This window comes from Chiloscyllium punctatum, chromosome 12 (assembly GCF_047496795.1).
Source record: "Chiloscyllium punctatum isolate Juve2018m chromosome 12, sChiPun1.3, whole genome shotgun sequence".
In the NCBI taxonomy this organism is placed as follows: domain Eukaryota; kingdom Metazoa; phylum Chordata; class Chondrichthyes; order Orectolobiformes; family Hemiscylliidae; genus Chiloscyllium; species Chiloscyllium punctatum.
Genome location: NC_092750.1, coordinates 37,209,763 through 37,222,891, shown reverse-complemented (window position 1 = coordinate 37,222,891; position 13,129 = coordinate 37,209,763). Strand labels below are relative to the sequence as shown.

The window sequence follows — 13,129 nt, the reverse complement described above, 5'->3', positions numbered from 1 at the left end:
TGGAACAGAGGGGTGATTTTTTTTTTTAAAATATAACCTTCTAAAATGAGGTCTGAGGGGCATGGATAGGGTAAATGGACAGGGTATTTTTCCCAGGATGGGGTCACAGTCTAGAACTTGTTTCAGAGTGAGGAAAAGATATAAAGAGGGACCCAAGGGGCAACCTTTGTGAATGGTTGTGCATGTGTGGAGTGAGCTGCTAGAGGAAGTGGAAACAAGGAATCCTGCAAGCCTATGATTTTATAACAAAAAAGAAATAAAATATTGTAGACGTTTGGATGGATATGAATAGGAATTGTTGAGAGATATGGGCCAAGTACTAGTAAGTGGGACTAGATTAATTTGGGATATCTAGTCAGGGTAGACAAATTGGATTGAAGAGTCTGTTTCTGTCATACACAAGTTGGGACTTTTAAAAAACCATAAGTGAGGAAGTTATTTTGTCAAAAACCAAATGGACCTTGTAAGCATACTAGAAACCACAGCTCATTATAGGCCTTAGTTCACACATCATAAGTGACATGCATCTGATCAAGCACTCAGCCTGTGTGGGAGTTAGTCGGTCAGTTTGCAGTGTCACAATTGCAGCACTGGGCTAGATTTTGAAGAAATGGATCTGCTGTCAAACCTAGTTCGAGAATGTTGTTTGCCAGAGAGTGACCCCAATATGAAGTAGACTTTCATGAAATGAACAACTCTTGTTTTGTTTAAAAAAGTTGTTTTACTTTCCATGGACTTCAAAGAAGTAAACCTGTATAGAGGAATCTCAATTATCTGAATGAGATGGGAGGGCACTACTTCATTCAGATATTTGATTTCCTCTGGACTAGGTTTTGGCAAAGTCTGCTTTGTTCAGGAGACTAGGCAGCAGCACACCATGTGTGAGCCCCTGCCCACCCAGCCCCCAATTCTGTCTGCTGGACCCCCCCACACCCCACTCCCATTCTGTCCCCCAACCCTGCACCACCATCCTCCTCTCTTCTGAATATTTCAAACAACCTGGCCAAGCTTCCTGGTCTCAACTGCTGGCCAGTATCCCAGTAAGAGTAAGATTTAAATTGAAACAGTTGATGGGGTATGGTTGTATCTGTGGCTCTTCTGGACATTGAAGAGCTGTCCATTTGACCATACTGTAATCATGGATTAAAACTGACAAGCAGTCAAAATCTCAACATTAATCTTGAGCAGCAGTACCTCTCAGCTTCACCTGCATGTTCACTAATTGTTGAACATTGCATATGCAATGTCACTGAACTGTTTAGGGGGTATTCCTACAGAAAAAGGACATGTGTAGTGTTAACAGGATCAGGACAAATGACAGGTATATACCTGCAAGTTAGAAACTCATTGGCACCGCCCTAAAGAGGATTTGTTAGCTACCAGGGAGGATAGAGGCCAGCCACAAATCCACGAACACCAGCATCTTCACCTGGGATGGGTCACAAAAGTGGTGCAAGTTGGGAAATGCAATTGTAACCAAGTATTATGAAGTTCACCCTACTGGTCTGAATTTTAAAGACATGGCCAATGCAATTGTCACAAGATTCATTTTAACAGCATGTCAGTCCAAGATGAAATTGAAGATAAGAGCACAGAGGCCTAATTTACAGAAAATTCTAACTGAACACATTCAAATATCCTTCCATGAGGGTTTCACATGCAATTGTCATCCATTTAGTTAATAGAATGGGACAAAAATAATGTCCCCTGCTAATTAGGGCACCTTCATCCATTGTCAGTGGAATTTGTTTGTAGAATACTACATGAGCCCAGGAGGGAAACATTTCTTGAGAAAGTTGAATAAAGACTATTTCAGTATATCTGCTATTAAACAATAGAACTGTGGGAGGCAAGCATTTCAGTTAGCTACTTCCAGCTAGCAAAATTTGGAGACAGTGCTCCCTTCCACAAGGACTCCAAATGGAGTGCACCAAGCAAAATACAACAGATTGATGAGCAGAGACACCTCAAGACTTCATTCTACCACTATGATCTTAGTTTACAATGCAGTGATCTAGATGCTGTTATGTCACTTGTCAATCACTAAGTGTGCACAGGAGTACAAGAGTTAAAAAACCACTACCTGATTTATTGTCAAACAGGCTTATTTGGAAGCACTAGCTTTCAAAGCACTGCTCTATCCAGGTGGTTGGATTATAAGATCCAAGACAGAATTCATAGCAATATTTACATTACTGCAACTGAAATTATGTTTTGAAAAAGACCTGGATTGTTTAAGTCTCATCTTAGATGAATGTTGGTGTTAATTCCCTCATTGAAATCCTAGGACTTTCAAAAGTTAGTCTCAAGTGGACTTTAACAATGGGTGCCATATCAGCCCAGATAATGCACTGAGGCTGTCTGTGCTCCAATTAATATTTCTAGATGATTTAGAGAATCTTACATGGATTCATTCAGTTGGAGCCAAAGAGTACAAATTCATCCCACAAACTTATACACACTCTCCCATGCACATGTGCAAGTGTGAAAGGGGTATGAAATCTGGAGGGGGAGTGAGGGGACACTTTATGGGATTTACATAGAATGAACACATTGAAAAAAAAAGACCTGGATTGTTGAAGCCAATATATAAATTTGAGTTACATCACAACCTTTTGCTCAAAAAAAAACAAAAAAGAGCTTACAAACTCATACTCCACAGCCAATGAAGCATTGTTCCAAAAGCCAGTGCTTCCAAATAAACTTGGACTATAACCTGGTGTTGTGATTTCTTTTAAAGGAAAAAAAAACTTTGTCCACCCAGTCCAACAGCAGCACCTTCAAATCAGGATTTTTGGATAAGTATACAAGTTCTTCCTCACCTCCAGAGTAGTTGAGGTTCCATTTGTTAGTTTGCTAAATGTTAGTTAATACCTGACAGGAAGTAAGTGATTGCAAACTGGAGAGAATGCACCAGTTGTATTACTACTATGACTGAATAAGGTAGAGTTAAACGGTTGTTCCGCCTTCATAGGAAGGTTTGTGCTTCTACATGGATCTCAAAGGATGTTCTGGTCATTAAATTGCAATTGTAATTAAAATAGTATAACCAAATACAAATGAAAATGATTTTCTTGCACAAGTCTCAATGTCAAATAAGCCAAAGAACCAGATCCCAGAACAGAAATTGCTGTGCACAGCAATATGTAGGCTACTAGAATTAGCACTTCATTCTAGTCTCAATCAATCACTTAAATACCTGGTGGACCTACAAGCCTCTAGACAGAGTGAGCAGAGTTCAAAAAGTGGATGGTTCCAGTTCAGGCTGGGACCAAGCTTCAGGTTGAAATTTACAGGCAGGTCTTTGGCATATCAAATGCATGCTCCCAAAAGAGGGCAAAGAAAAAAACAAATTGAAAGCTACAATAACCAGCTCTTCTCCCTGGCCAAAGTGGCAACATTTGGTCTGGAAAGCAAGAGAGTCTACAAACTTACTGCTAGAGCCACTGTCCATCTAAGGAAATTATGCTTTCTTTGGTAAAGCTTGTACTGGTAGCATAGTTCCAGTGGAAGGAGGAGGGACTGAACTTGGTCATTCTTCAGTTTGCGTTCAGATTGGAGGTTAGAATCATTCCAAGCAGGTGACCGAGACAGCTCAGCATGTTCTGGGATGCAATATGATTAGCCACAATATTACACCTTAGATATTCTGTAAGCTTTGCCAGGTCTGAACTAGTGCCCCAAGTTCTGGAGCTACATCCAGAGCTGTCCTTTAGACTGGATAAAAAAAAGTTAGAGAGTGAAGTGACAAGGAGATAGCCGATTGGTCTTGACAGGTTCAGGATAGAGTTAATAGGAAGACAGTTTGCTTACACTTAAGGAATTGGAGCATCAATTGCTACAGTAATTGTAAGCTTAGTACTGGAGCAACAGGTTATTTTACTGGAAAAAAGTTAGAATGGATCCTGATCAGAGGACAAAAATCAGAAGAAAAAAAGTGGTGGGATGAATAAGACATCAAGTTAACATTAAACTTGTTTTCATCTGAAAAAAACTTTCATTGCAGTCTGAAGAAATAAGGCTTATTTCTACACCAAATTTTAATCTGTACCCACTGAGCTAGCATATGAAATTCTTCCAAAAAGTCACCTTTTGGTGTGAGGCATGAGAATTGCCTACAGCAACCAGTTAATTACCAACTTAACATTTTCAACATCTGAAAATTTATGTCATGCCACAATTTAGGGGGACATCTGATTACGGTGGACAATTTCAGTGTTATCAATATTTATGGTGTGGTAAGAGGTTCACCACATCTACCAAATAAAAACCCACAAGCTGGTTGAAGCCATTTATGCTGCATCCTACACAACATTATGTACAAGGTTGTTCAGTTGACTTTAACATTCCTGATTTCAGGTTTATGGTCAATATTAGAATAGCTCAAGACTTCAAACACCAGAGACAATTACAGATCAATTAAAAAGATAATCTTCCATCATGGTAATATATTTCTTTACCCCTTACATTTAGGGACTATACAAATGACTATTTTGCTAGTCAATACAAGCCAATTGACAACTGAGGAAATTAAACATGATTTTCGCCCCCCCCTTCACAGCTTGCTTCTTGGGTAGTCAGATGAAGAGTTACCACAACTAGTGAACATTGGCTGCTGGTAAATAACTAATTACCTGAATTAGGTATGGATAAGTTACAGGAGTCAACATGCAAGGTCATAACCTGTGCGGGTGGGGGGTGGGTGGGGATGGGAAGAGAAGTGGTCAGGAAGCACCATGAAATTCATCAACTTTTGATACAGCAACCCAAATCATTGATCTAAAGCAACAGATTAACGTCTAAGAGTATCAGCATACTTGTTTCTGAACAGGACAAGCATTTTACTCAACACAAGTAATATTTTTGTTAAGGAAGCTAAAAGCATTTCAGTACATGAAAACCACCACTAGTACAAATGTTACAATTAAGATCCTTGGGAAGGAGTAGCAAGCGATAAGAAAGCTTCACTGATTTGCGAGTAAGTTAGCTGTAATGAGTAAGTGACAAACTTTAAAGCTTTATTTCCGTAATTTTTGTGATACAATCCAATGAGTAGTTATTAGTTCATCAAGAACTATGGATTCAACCTTACAGCTTTAACAATTATTGGTTCAGTCCTTAATGACTTTTACTCCATTTATTGGGACCAAAGTTACGAATTCAGGGTACAGTATAGAGTAAAAATCAACTGACATGATCCCTGCAGGGCAGGAGACTTGACAGGCTTTTGGTTCAGTGGTAGAAACATTCATTCAGTGCGTGAGAAAGCCCAATCCAGAATGAATACTGGCTGCAACAGCAGATATGTACTGAAGAGTTCCTCTTGTTTTAAAGTCCATCCAGCTCAATAAATACCTGGATCACCACATTAAAAAGGGCTGGAATTTTGCTGCAAGCTGTTCCAGCAGACTCGTGAACATCCTTATGGTTGTTATGCTCTTCCCATCCTGATAGAAGTACTATAGCTCAAGACATGAGATAATGTTATCTGCCATTCGAGTGGGATTTATGAAGGACTAGCTCTGAATTTCTGAAGTGATAAACCAAAAATCACATGCTGCTGTAATAAAAAGTTCAAATACAGGTCAAGATTAGGCATACACAGGCTCCTAACTTGATGACTGCAATTAGATCTTACAGTAGTAGAGAAAAGTGTTAACATTTGAACTCTGAAGAGTCACTGGACCCAAAGTGTTGACTGCTTTCTCTCCACTGAATCTTCTAGACCAGGAGTTTTTCTAGTAACTTCTGTTAGTCATTAATTGTACTGATCTACTAGTTAGCTACCTAGGGAGACCAAGTATGACAACATTAGTCCTCCAGAGGCTGTAGCTATTAATGAAGTCCCATATCATAATGCATTGGAGGATGACAGTAATATCATTTTAGATTGTTACTCATGATAGTGTAGAACTCTGCATCTCATGTTCAACGAAACCTGAACTTAAATCCACATGAAGTTTCTATAATTAGAAAGACATTCGAATATAGTATTCAGAAATAAAAGCAGCATGTCAGTAATTGTCAACCACCTGATGAAGGAGCAGCACTCAAATGCAAGTGCTTCTAAATAAGCTTGTACTATAACTGGGTGTTGAGATTTAAGCTTTGTACACCCCTGTTTGACACTGGTACCTCCCACTCAGTAATTTGAGGTAGTGTCCAAATTAGATTTAAAACCAAGTGTACATTCTGTAATTTAATACAGAAGTTAGAGTTCTACAGCACTGTACAGCTTGTTCAAACAAAAGCACAAGGTGTACACCAACTGGTTTGCACATGGATTGGAGGGAAACACTGAGGCCTTGACCTAACATACAATTTTACAAAAAAATGGTATCTCACCAAAAGAGTTCGCTTTGTCAAATTTCCATTGTCTAAAAAAAGTCACTGATTTTGCAGTAACAAATTAACACAAGGCTACCAGATGACCAAACATCAGACTGCGGCATCAAGTTCTTGATGAATGGAATGGGTTAATCAACCATGAATTTAAATAGGTTAAGGTTTCAATGTCACTATTTAGATGGCCACTTTCCAAGTCACACCCTCCAGCTAATATTTAAACAAAGCGTGGCTCTCAAAAAAGAGAGAAGGGACTAAAGTTCAACGACTTGCCAATTGAATAAGAGAAATGTCAGCTAAACGGTAGAAAGATTATCCATTCTTTAGTGTTTCACTAAGATTACTTTTACACATTGGATAAATTGGGGAAAAAATGGAGAGGGGAATATTTTAATATGTAATCACACATACACGAAGCAGAAGGAGAGAATTCAGATTAATTCGGCAGACAGAATTTGGACGAGTGTACACTCAGGCAGCAAAGGTGAGCACCTCAGATTCTCATTTCTGCAGAAAATGATGTCTGTACCTGAAGGTACCACACCCTACTCTAATAGGTGGCTATATGGCGCAAAGAACGTCAGAGACAACCAGATTAGTCCGGATTTAAGGAAATGGTGTTCCAAAACTTTCCGGTAACAAAGTAGATATTTTAAAAATTCAGCTAAGCTAAGAATGATCAAGAGCGATTGATATTTCCAAGGTCAACGGAATTATATAGAACAATCGAGTTTGGCAACTGGTTACTTCAAAACATGTATAAATAACATATCCAGATAATGCTGCTGAGATTACATCCGGCAACTCCAGAAATAAAAAAAAAAGTTATAAACCGACGTGTCGGAAGAGCAGAGAAAGAAAAAAAGTGACAAGTGTTTACTGATTCAATTTTAAAAGTTCCCACTCACAAAGCCACCAGCGCAGAGATTTAAAGCGGTTGCAATAGTTTGCAAGCGTGCAACTTTCGGAGGAGTCAACTAAATAGGAAAGCGAAGTTTAGTCATTCGAGGGTCAAAACCCCTCGTGGGTATTAAAAAACCGACAAGTACCTGATGGAACAAGGAAGCTGACGAGCAACATTTGGCCTTAGCACAATTTAGCTAAAAAGAGGTTTTTTTTAAACAAAAAAAGTGTTCAGGGAACAAAAAAAAAGTTTGAAGTGCTTGGACTCACCAATTGACACCAGCTTGATGTTCTCCCGCTCGAGAAACTCGAGCGCCACAGACACGTTCTCCAGCTGCATTTGTTTGAAGGTGGGTCTCTGGTGATACTTGCGGTACATTTTCTTCTGGCTGAGCACCTCGAGCAGGGCGATGAGCCGCAACCCGTCCGCCAGGTCGCTCTGCAGGTTGTGGATGCGCTTGTTGACACATTTCAGGTGCTCGTTGCACCAGCGGGTGAAGGTATTCTGCTGGATCCGTTTCCAGGGCGCGTCCTCGGCCAGGTCCTTCTCGGTGGCCGGCATCTCTGGGTCTTTGTCCCCGAGTTGCTCAGGCTCCCTCCTCTGCACATGCGTGCTCATTGCCACCGCCTCCCCCTATTTAACTCGCTCTCGGTTTCCGGGTTGGCAGTCACTGGCCGGAGCTTTCCCTGGAGCCTCCCTGTTGGCGAATGGAAAAGCAACTCTTAACCAATAAACTCAAGAGACACAGGGAGTGGGCAAGCACACAGACAAAATGTGAAAGAAACCGCGTGCCCGCTGCACAAACCCAAATGATCCTCATTTTAAATGTTCCCTGCTAACACTAACCAGGATTTAGTTTGGCATCGAGCTGAACCACAGCCGGTCGGTGGTTTTCGCCGGGGTGACAGAGATACTTGCATCCCTTGTACGGATCGCACAGAAATCTCATCGGTAGTTAAGGTGTGCGCTGCGCACATCACCCACTCCCTTCCCTTCACAGTAACAATTTACCCTTAACTACCGCTGACACACTCCGCAGATGACCCACTCCAAGGACCTGGGCAGCAAGTGCTGCTCGGCAATGTGGGGCCTCACAGCCAGTTCCCGCCCCAGTGTTGCCCTTACATCTGCTGCCAGAAACTGTGACTGAAACGGTAAACAGAAAGGAGAAGGAATGCTGTCAGCACCATCCCCCACTCTGCTGGCATTGAACCCACGGTAGTGTCCTTCACTGAGCAACACCGAAACAACTCGGACATATGTGGATTCCCACTACGCACATCACGCATTCAACCACAGCTCAGCATCTGATTTTCATCATAAATTTCCAAGTTCATTCACAAAACCTGCTCTTCAAATCAGATGGGGAAAGGACGGATGAAAGGAATTACATGAAATGCTCTTTCAGAAAGCTAGCATGTTTGGCCACGTCGCCTATTTCAGTATTGTAACATGCTTCAAATATTATTATTTTAATGCTTCAGGAACTGACACTAGTGGGGGTTCAATAATTTGTGCTGCCTGCATTAGGAAATAGGAGCAGGAATAGGACACTGGTCTGTTTCACCATTCAATAAGATTATTGTTACTCTGATCTTGGCCTCAACTCCACTTTCCTGCCTGTTCCCCATTACGCTTGAATCCCCTACAGTTCAAAATTCTCTTTATCTCAGCCTTGAATGTATTTAGTAACTCAGCCTTCACAGCTCTCCGGGTAAAGAATTCCAAAGATTCATGACCTTCTGACAGAAGAAATACAACAGGGCTGTGTGAAATCAGTGGTGTGAAATCATGGCACATGCTTGGTAAGAAAATAAGTTATTTATCTTTAATCTGAAATAATGGCTTGATAGTTCTCTCAAAAAAGTTTTATTTACCTTGCAACTGACAAATTAAGAGGTTTTGCTTTTACTTCAGCAGAAATTTGAATACTGTTTTAAAACCATCCTACAGGCAATTGTCAGAAATGTTACATGTGAGAACAATGGAGACAGTAACATCTGTCAATAGGGTTGTGTCTTGAATGCTTGTAAAATATTAGTGGATTAGTGGTGCTGGAAGAGCACAGCAGTTCGGCCAGCATCCAACGAGCAGCGAAATCGACGTTTCGGGCAAAAGCCCTTCATCAGGAAACTAAATATTAGTGGTCAGATCATTTTGTAAAATTATTAGCATTAAATATCTCCTCTTCACCACCTCCGCCTCCCCCCCCCCCCCTTACCACCTACTTCCTCCAAGCTTATATCTAAATATTTGATGTTTTTCAAAGCATTGAATAAAGGATTTATAAGACCCCTTTATCACTCACATTTACCTCATCTTAAATATATGTACTATTGAGAATACTGTATTATTGAGAATACAAAGGCTTAATTATTTATTTAAAATTTTTAACTATTTGGAATCATGGAATTGTTGAGTTACTCGAAGGCCGTGCGACCCATTGTCTATGTACCAGTTCTGCAAATGAGCTTCAAACCTTGTAGTGTGCCCTTGCCTTCTCCTTATAACCCTATATATTATTTCCTTTCAGCCTCACTTTGACATGCCTCGACCACACTTGCAGGCAGCACATTCCCGATCATAGCCATTCACTGTGTGGCAATTTTTTTCCAGGTTGCATTGCTTCTGTTGCAATTCACTTCAATCCGTCCCTCCCACTCTCAACTGTTCCACCAATGGGAACAGAGTTGTCCTTATCTATTCTGTGCAGACCAGTCATGATTTTGACTAACTCTATCGAAACTCCTCTCAGCCTTTTCTCCTGCAAGGAAAACACTTCTCACTTGTCCAAGCCATCTAAATAGATATGTAATTATATAACAAATATTTTCACTGAGCTCGGTTGTTGGTGAATGAAAAACATGGTCTTCTAATTTAACCCAACTGGCCCAGCAGGACTAGAACTGATGAGCAATTAAAATAATGCAAATGAACAGAGTGCTCTGTTTTTACTGGAAACCTGCTGATTACCATTTTAACTTCGGAAATGGCACTACTGGTAAACAAACTGAAGGAAACAGACTGGTGCCTCAGTACTAACTGGAAATCAGAGTCTTAGGATGTTCAACAAAAGGTCATCAGCATGTTGCCAGAGCAGCTGAATATTTCCAGCATCCTCTATTTTTATTTCAGATTTCTAGCTTTTGCTGTGTTTTGCTCTCATCTTAGGAGGTTATTAGAGCCTGTTGTAATTTTTAAATTGGTCAGTTCAATAGACCAACAACAAACTCATCAAATTCCCATCTAGACCAAATGGCTAGCAGAATTAAAAATAGTGCTGAGAGTTACAATATCATCGGCCCCAGTCTGGGGTATTAAAGAGGTTTTTAACTCCTCTCACCTGTGCAAAACTGGCATGGAGTAAAATTGCAATCTTTATAACTGTTCTCTAAAATTCTCTTGGTAATCCTTTACACCTGACTGCTTCAGGTGCTTCCTCAAAAGTCTGTGTGAAACCTTTCTCTCTGAATATACTTTCAGTCTGCTCCCCACCCTTAATCATTCAGGCTTTTCATCTGAAATCCACAATTTCTTTTGCAAACAGTACCTTGTGATTGTTTTTATATAGGATCTACAATATAACAAACTATTGGAACTCTACTGTACTTTACTGCATTTCTCAGAATATTTTAAAGTTTTTAACCCTTCAAGTCAGTTTTCAGGTTTCAGATCACAAAACCATTTCTTTTAAATAACACCTGGCAAGCATTATGCTTGCAGTTCATTGCAGCTGTGTAAAAAAGGTATGAATTTGTGTTGTGCCTACAATTACTCAATCAGTAAATTCCCCAAAGGATGAAGCTTAGACAGTAGGCAGGCTGCTTTCCACAGAAGAGAAGAAAAATCAAAAGGGAACAGTCTCCTCAGGCTGTTTCTGTGTACTTTCTTAAACTGTACATTTTGCATATGCTAGCTCTCCCTATTGGATCAGATTTTGGTGAAACATATAAAAGGGAATAAGAGAGTAACATAACAATTACTGAAAAACTAACAGACAAAAATTTGGAATAAGTGATTCAGACATATTTCTGATGGTCAGTATGAACACAACGGATTAGCAAATAGTATTTCTTTAAAATAAAAACAATGCACCTTGTAATAAATCCATTAGCTCTTACAGTGCAGAGGGAAGCTACTTGGTGAAGATTCCTGTCCCTGATTTGTTTGAAAGACCCATTAATTAGTTTCACATCAATAGTCATTCAAATATTTTCTTTTCAAAAGTAAGCATTGAATCTGCTTCCACTCCTCTGGTGATGCAATCCCGAACATAACTGCAAAAAATAACTTATCATCTCCCCTCTGTTCTTTTCCCAATTATATTAGTATCCTCTGGTTACCAATATAGTACACCCTCCAGTGAAAACACTATGTATTTATGTTCTATAAAAATGCCTTGTTGCAGGCAGACCTCCATCCACAGAGCACAGGATAGCATTGCCAGTCACTCCAATAAGTTCAAAGAATCTCTTTGCATTGGGCTCCAATCAGACTGGGGCAGGAGACATTTTCAACATCTTAAAAAAACTGTCATCTACTGTTGTATAAGGGGAGGTCAGTGAATTCTGCCTACACTGAAGAAAAAATACATTGTTTTCTCTCTTTCGAGACAGAAAAACAAGTGGAGTGAACATTTGACTTGAGGATAATTGAGGTCTTCTCCATGGTGCAGGGTGCTATTGACTTTACACAGGTTGCTAAACTGGCATCAAGTTAAAGTCACAGATGAACCGCAATGTACACCGATGACCAGCTGGCGTACAACTATATCAGTATTCATGCAGGTCACTGTCTGGTATCCTGGCAGCAGCTAGGATATCTGTATTCTGTTTTAGGCAACTGTTCCTTAGGCTTTTAAACCCCCATGAAACACCAAAGGGTGGCTGCGAGGTAACAAGGAATATCTGCTAACCACCTGGTTCAGGACCCTGTTGCACAATTCACGTACATCTGGACAGCATGCAGATAAGAAATGAGATGCTGTCATATGAAACATCATTTTGAAGTGAATAATTAGGTTGCTTAGCAATGTCCCCGTTACATCTTCTGCTCTGAATCACTCCTGCTGTGCTCTCTAAAACGATATGTTAGTCATGGTTAGTCATCATCTGCTGCATCCTGCAGAAACTCCGCACCATGATAGCACAGTCCTTGTTACCAGCTGTGAGAATGAAAGAGGGTGCCACATCCCTTTCTGTTGGGTTGTCCATAAACAGTTCATCTGGACTCCCCACAGTAAATGCAAGTCAAATTACCATTCACCAATAATCTCACCCCTTACCTTCACTCTGTTAAATGTCAAAGTGTTTTCTTGGCCACTATGCTTAAAAAGCCACCACAAAACCAACAATATAAATCTACTTTATTAATCAATTCATCCAGTGTCCCCACCTTCTGACTCAGCAAGGCCTTTCACCACCTACAAGGCACAAGTCAAAAGAAAGTTGAAATAATGTCCATTTTCCTTGATGAGAGCCACTCCAACAACACTGAAGAAAGCTGACACTTTCCATGTTCAAATAATCAATTTCATTGACACCTCATCCACCAACATAAATATTCACTCTCTCCACTACTGGCCCACAATGGTTACACAGTGTGTTCCATCCACAAAACTCACCAAAGTGTCTTTGGCTCAATTAATAGCCCCTGCTAATTGCAAGCCTCTTCTTGCTATAAGGGCAGCAACTGATTGGGAAGACTACTACATGGACATTCCCTTCAGTTACACAACATTCTGACCTGAAAATATTTCACTGTTCCTTCATTGTCATTGATTCAAAATTTTCAAACTAACTCCATATCGGCATTGTGGAATATTTGTACTGCATGGCTTAGTAGATGGTCAAAACAGTGCCTCAGTACCACCTTCTTAAG

The 13,129-nt window shown here is 40.2% G+C and overlaps 1 protein-coding gene across 4 annotated transcripts in view; it reads right to left on the bottom strand.

Moving 5' to 3' along the window:
• flnba (filamin B a) overlaps positions 1-13,129 on the bottom strand; it is a 148,314-nt gene that overhangs the window by 112,593 nt on the left and 22,592 nt on the right. For all 4 annotated transcript variants that reach the window (XM_072582384.1, XM_072582385.1, XM_072582386.1 and 1 more), the window contains exon 2: positions 7,519-7,946. In XM_072582384.1, the coding sequence (XP_072438485.1) occupies positions 7,519-7,867 (349 nt within the window). In that variant the 5' untranslated portion in view covers positions 7,868-7,946. The remainder of the gene's footprint in view (positions 1-7,518; positions 7,947-13,129) is intronic.